The sequence below is a fragment of the Lucilia cuprina genome, chromosome 3 (assembly GCF_022045245.1).
Source record: "Lucilia cuprina isolate Lc7/37 chromosome 3, ASM2204524v1, whole genome shotgun sequence".
NCBI lineage: Eukaryota > Metazoa > Arthropoda > Insecta > Diptera > Calliphoridae > Lucilia > Lucilia cuprina.
Window position 1 is genome coordinate 65217612 of NC_060951.1, and position 7440 is coordinate 65225051.

Genomic DNA, 7440 nt, shown 5'->3' on the forward strand with positions numbered 1-7440 from the left:
TAAATATTTAAAAATTAGCATTTCAAACGGAAGCAATATAAATGCACTAAAAACACTAAACAGGCCACTTAATTTGTTTGTTTTAATATTATTCAGAAACATTTAAAAAAAAATATTAAAAGAAATTTATTAAATATTTAAAAACATATAACAATAAATTTAATTCTTGTTTAATGACAGACATCATGTCTTTGAGGTGCAAACAGCAAATACATTTCCCTTGGGACCAACGGAAAATATAGCAGAAGCACCACGCCTGCAATTTGTTTTATGGGCTCCCTACAACAATCATTTAATACCTAGTAGTATTGGTGGCAATGTAAATAATGGTGGTGCCAACACAAATTCCATTTCTTCTTCCTCATCAGCTCCAAACACTCCCACAACTTCTTTGCCCACACCCACAAATGGTAGTCCGCTGTTGAATAGTCTTGGTAGTGGTGCCAGTATGGCAAATTTAGTTAAACCTCCACCACCCATACAACTGCAACAACAGAATCAAGATGCTTCAGCGTCCATACTAAACAATGGTTTGACTAAAGCTCTGGCCCAAAATCAAGCCATTGCTTTTGTCCACGAGAATGATATCTACTACAAACCTAAAGTTCAGGGAGAACTTGTGTGTCGTATTACAACAACAGGTAAGTGTTTAATCAATCTTGCTTAACTTTTGCATTTTCTGATGCATTGAATTACTGCATAAGTACACATGTGATCGAATAAGCATTCGCTACGAAAACACATTTCGATACCGGTATTTACCTAAAAAATTTTGAATTTATTGGTTAATATCGGATGCCAACATCTAAAATCTTAATATTACAATAAATTTAGCTTTTTCACATATGCCCGACCCCCTTTTATATGTTTTTTCTTAAAAGAACGATTATTTTGTATGAAAATGTCAAATTATTATTACTCAAATCGAAGAATCCACTTTTTTAATGCCATACAAATCAATTTTCGTCTTATTCAGATACACGGACTTCTTAAAATAATATAGTGGAATGGAAATATATTTCAAAATATCGACCCATTCCACTTTAAGTCTATATGTGAGGACACTTTCCAAAGTTAATAAAATCGAAGTCATATTTATTTAAAGAGTCGACACTCGTTCCGTGGAATGGTTCTGGAACTAGGTATTCAAAGATTTTTGTTTGAAGTACCGAACTGGTTACAGGGAAGCATTAAAGAACACACACCTGTTCATTATTCTGTTTTGGAACTTTAAGAGTGATTTTGATTCTAAACTAACCCTCATGAACTTTATAATTATAGGGCCTCATTTGAACCTAGCCCGTATAAATTGGCCGCTTTAAAATTTGTCTTAAATCTCCATAATGTTATTCAATAATCATTGGCTTAAGTATATCTGAGGCAAGGTACAATTCAATTTACTAAATACTTTACTAAGCAAACCAAATCACACTTGATTTGTTTAACAGGCGAATGGTATTATATGGTCGTCCTCGCTTGACTATAATTTCTTACTTGTTTTTATACCCTTCACCTTCGTGAGAAGGGTATATATAAGTTTGTCATTCCGTTTGTAATTTCTATAATATAATTTTCCGACCCTATAAAGTATATATATTCTGGATCCTTATAGGTAGCGGAGATGATTAAGCCATGTCCGTCTGTCTGTCTGTCTGTCTGTATGTTTGTTGAAATCAGTTTTTAGAAGACCCCAGATATCTGCGAGATCCGAATCTTCCATAATTCTATCAGACATACGACCGGCAAGAACGCTATTTAAAATCAGCAAAATCGGTCCATAAATAACGGAGATATGAGCAAAAAACCGAGACAACCTCTGAAAATTTCATATAAAATTTAGATTTTTTTATTCATGCTCAGACAGAAACTGCAAAAAACAAAAACAAAATACATAACAATACGGTAAATATTGTTATTGTAATTTGTTTATAAAAGCAAAGCAGAGTAAGAGCAGCAGAGCAAGAGCAGCAGAGCAAGAGTAGCAGAGCGAGAGCAGCACTAATGTTTTGTTATTGGCTAGAAATATGAAATTAAGTATGTAGAGCCTGGATTAAGTGAGAACCTATAAAAGGGGACTTTCTGGAACTTTTTCGTTCTTCAAAAGATATTTTTTGAAATTTCTATAATATTGAACCTAGAAACATGAAAATAAGTATGCATGGCCCGGATTAAGTGAGGACCCAAACAAGGGGAGTTTTTGGTACTTTTTCGTTTTTCAAAAGGTACTTTTTGCAATTTCTACAATATTGAACCTAGAAACATGTAATTAAGTATGTATGGCCCGGATTAAGTGAGGACCCATAAAAGGGGACTTTTTCGTTGTTCAAAAGGTACTTTTTGCAATTTCTACATTATTGAACCTAGAAACATTTAATTAAGTATGTATGGCCAGGATTAAGTGAGGACCCATAAAAGGGGACTTTTTGGTACTTTTTCGTTCTTCAAAAGGTACTTTTTGCAATTTCTACAATATTGAACCTAGAAACATGTAATTAAGTATGTATGGCCCGGATAAAGTGAGGACCCATACAAGGGGACTTTTTGGTACTTTTTCGTTTTTCAAAAGGTACTTTTTGCAATTTCTACAATATTGAACCTAGAAACATGTAATTAAGTATGTATGGCCCGGATTAAGTGAGGACCCATAAAAGGGGACTTTTTGGTATTTTTTCGTTGTTCAAAAGGTACTTTTTGCAATTTCTACAATATTGAACATAGAAACATGTAATTAAGTATGTATGGCCCGGATTAAGTGAGGACCCATAAAAGGGGACTTTTTGGTACTTTTTCGTTCTTCAAAAGGTACTTTTTGCAATTTCTACAATATTGAACCTAGAAACATGTAATTAAGTATGTATGGCCCGGATTAAGTGAGGACCCATACAAGGGAACTTTTTGGTACTTTTTCGTTTTTCAAAAGGTACTTTTTGCAATTTCTACGATATTAAACCTAGAAACATGTAATTATGTATGTATGGCCCGGATTAAGTAAGGACCCATAAAAGGGGACTTTTTGGTACTTTTTCGTTTTTCAAAAGGTACTTTTTGCAATTTCTACGATATTAAAGCTAGAAACATGTAATTAAGTATGTATGGCCAGGATTAAGTGAGGACCCATGAAAGGGTACTTTTTGGTACTTTTTCATTCTTCAAAAGGTACTTTTTGAAATTTCTATAATATTGAACCTAGAAACGTGTAATTAAGTTTGTATGGCCCGGATTAACTGAGGACCCATAGATGGGGACTTTTTGGTACTTTTTCGTTCTTTAAAAGGTACAAAAGGCTTTATATAGAACTCTTACTTGTTATTTTATTAATTTTTAACAGTAACATTTTAAAAAATGTTGTTAAAAATTAAAAAGGACTTTAATATTTTACTAAATAGTAAATGAAATAAAATTAAGCGAAACTTTTCATATTCATTATAAATATTAAAATCTACTTGAATATCGATAATTTTATTATATTATGTACTTTTATTTTCACAGGTCAAGCTGGCATTGTTTACAATGGCATACCAGATTGGACGTATGAAAATGTACCGGAATTGGATAGTCGTGGCGGTAGTATGGCATTTTCACCGGATGCTTTATATTTGGCATTTCTTACATTTAATGACAGTGATGTCAGCGAATACAAGTAAGTAATATTTTGTTATAATTTAATATGAAAATATTATTTAAGTTATTATTTTGCAGATATACTTGGATGGGTGATGATTTAAAATATCCAGCTGTTCTCACACAACGCTATCCCAAAGCGGGCTCTGCTAATCCCAATATAACTGTTAATGTTGTAAATCTATCCGTCCTCAAATATATTTTCCCCACACAAATCAAACTTCCACCAGAACTGGCAAATGGCAGCTATATTGGTGGTCTTACTTGGGCCACACCCATTGACTTGTCGGTAACGGTAACAAATCGCGCACAGACCAAAGCTCATACGGTGCTTTGTAGAGCTCCCGAATTTCTTTGCAATATCGCACACACCGAGGTAACCGTTAATGATGGTTGGGTTTTGCCCGCAGAACGACCCGTATTTTCGGCCAAACTAAATAATCAATTGAAAAATCAATCGAATAATACAAATATTAATGAAAGCTTCCAGAATATAACGAATGGTCAAACAACTTATGAAATACCCAATGGTGGTTATTTACTCAAACGTCTTCCGGTACGAGATGGTGAACATGGCCATTTTCGTCATGTAGTTTTTATTTCATCGGTGGATCGTAGACCGGTGCCTCTGACAATGGGACGGTTTGAAGTGACCGAAATTGTTGGTTGGGATGAGGCCAATGAAATTGTCTACTTTATGGCTGCTCCTGAGAAGCGACCTGGTGAAAGGCACCTCTACAAGATCAGCCTTAAGTTGAATGTTACGAAAACTAATCGCACTTACATAACCTCATCACAACCCACATGTCTGACGTGTGATAATACGCCCAGCACCTTTAAACTTAACAATGGTCGTCCGGCCAAAGATCCCGAAGATGTGGACGACGATGAAGAGGAATGCGTCTACATAATACCCAAAAATTGTCTCTACAATAAAGTTTATTTTAGTAAAGATTTTTCATATTATGTACAGGAATGTTTGGGTCCAGAGTCGCCCAGTGTTTATTTGGTTGATACCCAAACGAATCTCAAGACAATCGTTCTAAATGCTGGCGACAGTTTAAGACACCGTCTGCTGCAGTTTGCTTTACCCCAGATAAGAACATTTAATGTGGAAATACGTCATGGCTTTCATGCTCAGGTGAAACTGTATTTACCACCCGGAATGAAAGAGGACGAAGAAGTAGCTTTTCCCATGATATTGCAAATGTAAGTGATAGTTTTTTTTTCCATTAAGTTGAACGTAGCTTAAATCAAGATTATTAACAGATTTAATTAAAATTAGTTTAAACCATGAATATAAATTATATCGCAAAAACTTTGCCTTTTTATTTAGAGACGCTTCGCCCGGTTCTCAGTTGGTTAATGAACGTTTTCAAGTAAATTGGAATTGGTATCTGTGTAGTCAACGTTCCTTTATTGTGGCACAAATTGATGGACGTGGTAGTGGCTATCAAGGTGAACTGCTGCGTACCCAAGTTCATGGCAAACTTGGTACAGTCGAAGTAGAGGATCAATTAGCAGTATTAACGTAAGTCGACATTGATAAAACACACAAACATATTCATGGCAGTACAATGTTGAACGTTTTTCCTAATCCTTATTTATTTCTGTTTTTTGTTACTGTAGTTACCTGCGTGACAATTTGAAATTTATTGATCCCTCACGTATCTGTGCTTATGGTTGGGGTTATGGTGGCTATGCCACAGCCATGACTTTAATCGATGATTCCCAGCAGGTGTTGAAATGTGGCGTAGCTGTTAATCCTATAGCATCATTTGGTTATCATTGTAGGATTTATTTTACTCTTTATGTTATGTAGAGATGAATTCTTATATTGAATTTTTCTCTTTATATTCTAGATTCATTTTTTACTGAACGTTATATACCACTGAAAGGGGACTATTTGCGGGCGCTGCAAGAAGCTGATTTAACAATGAAGGCTGGCAATATAAAGGGTAGAAATTTAATGTTAATACATGGCACAGCAGATACATTTGTGCATCAGGATCATACGCTTATGTTGGTGAAAGCTTTAGTCGATCAGGAAGTTAAATTTAGGCATCAGGTAAGGCAGCAATACCATGATTAATTTTAATTTTAAAAAAGGTCTAAACATACCTTTGCTAATGTACATTATTTTGTTAAACTTGATTTTACCATAACTGTCATTAATATTACATAAAAACAAACTGTTTACAGGTTTATCCTGATGAAGATCATTTAATGTTAAAATCTTTATCTCATGTCTACCAAACCATGGAATGGTATTTCGATGAGTGTTTTGGTCCCAACGATGATAGTGAATGGGATCCAACTGGACTGTTTGTGTTCAAACAATAATTGTTAATGTTAGCAACCATTTAATTATAACAGTAATTAGTAATTAATTAGAACATTTTAATTAATTTTTATATTAAAAATGAAAAGATAACAAAAAAATAAAACAAAAATTCGTTTGTTAAATTAAAAAAAAAAACTAAATAAATAAAATAAACAAGTGATGAATTCATTTTTATGTATGACTGAGTAAATTTAACACACAAAATAAAAAAATTATATAAATATATTTATTATTATATTATGTATTAAATTTTATTTATTTATTTTAATAATTAAAATATATATACAGCATTTAAAATGATAAAATTTAAAGTGTAATTTAAAAGAAAATTCCCCAAAACAATTTTGTGTGAGTCAATAATTTTTTTGTTTTCGTTTTTTTTTTAGTTTTTAAAAAATATATATATTTTTGACTGAAATTGTTTATAAATTAAAAAAATATTTGTTTTACAATTAATAGTCGTTATTAGTTTTTAATAATCAAAAGTAAATAATTAAAATAATGTAGATAAATATTTATTTTTTATAAATATTGGATGATATTTGTGTATGAGTATTTTTAGAAACCAATTATTACATTGAATTAGTTTTTAAATGTTTTCTAATATAATGATTAAATGTATGTAAATTGTTTTCTTCAATTGTTATTATTAAAGTAATTTAAAGAAAACAGATTTTGCAAAATTATTTCCTCTTCAATCTTTTTAAATTATCAAGTTTGTCAAATATTTAAAAAAACATTCTCAAAAATAAAGAATGAATAAAAAAATCATTGTGAAAATTTTGAGAGTTTTGTTTCAAATAAAATTTGTAACTGCTCTTAATATCTTGAGAGGAACTAATTTAATAAATTCTGCAAATTTAAAATTTATTTTCCAGCTATTGTATATAATATTTTCTTAGTCCAACAAACCTTATTTTGATATTTATACTAGTAAGTACTACTTGTATTATTATTTCTTTATTTTTTTTTTTATTATGTTGTTATTTACAATAAGTCTCCATAAAAATTTAACTTTAAAGAAAATAAGAAAAAAAACTAAAAAACCAAAATGGCAAAGCTTTAAATGTTTATATGTATGTGATCTGTGTAGTTGGCTTAACATTTCACAATACATATATATGGTAATATATATACAAATAAATATATATTAAAAAAAATAAAACAAAATTTCAAAACTACTTTAAAATTAAAAATAAAAAATTTAACCCAGAAAAAAATAGTAAAATAAATTTAAAATACAAAAAAAGTACAAAAAAAATTTTTTTTTAACATTCACTTCCAAATTAGTTTTTAAACACATTTTACAACAAGACCAACCAAAAACATATTTTTTCTTTGAGAAAAATATTCAGTTTTAATCCAACGACATATTTGGTTTCATTTTATTGCGAAAAGAAAGTAACAATTATTATTTACAAACTATTGCTTTAAAAGTAAACTAAATTAATTATTTTTTTTTTGTCTCTAGGTCT

General features: G+C 31.0%; 1 protein-coding gene across 6 annotated transcripts in view; it reads left to right on the forward strand.

The window, feature by feature from the left end:
- The window catches only part of LOC111674948 (venom dipeptidyl peptidase 4), a 269708-nt gene extending 263444 nt beyond the window's left edge, over positions 1 to 6264 (forward strand). For 4 of the 6 annotated variants that reach the window (XM_046946148.1, XM_046946150.1, XM_046946147.1 and 1 more), the window contains 7 exons: positions 181 to 641; positions 3490 to 3640; positions 3700 to 4830; positions 4958 to 5152; positions 5251 to 5411; positions 5484 to 5689; positions 5824 to 6264. In XM_046946148.1, coding sequence (XP_046802104.1) covers positions 181 to 641; positions 3490 to 3640; positions 3700 to 4830; positions 4958 to 5152; positions 5251 to 5411; positions 5484 to 5689; positions 5824 to 5964 — 2446 coding nt within the window. In that variant the 3' untranslated portion in view covers positions 5965 to 6264. The remainder of the gene's footprint in view (positions 1 to 180; positions 642 to 3489; positions 3641 to 3699; positions 4831 to 4957; positions 5153 to 5250; positions 5412 to 5483; positions 5690 to 5823) is intronic. The other 2 variants (XM_046946152.1, XM_046946151.1) reach the window with 1 other exon arrangement.
- The last annotated feature ends 1176 nt before the right edge of the window (positions 6265 to 7440 follow it).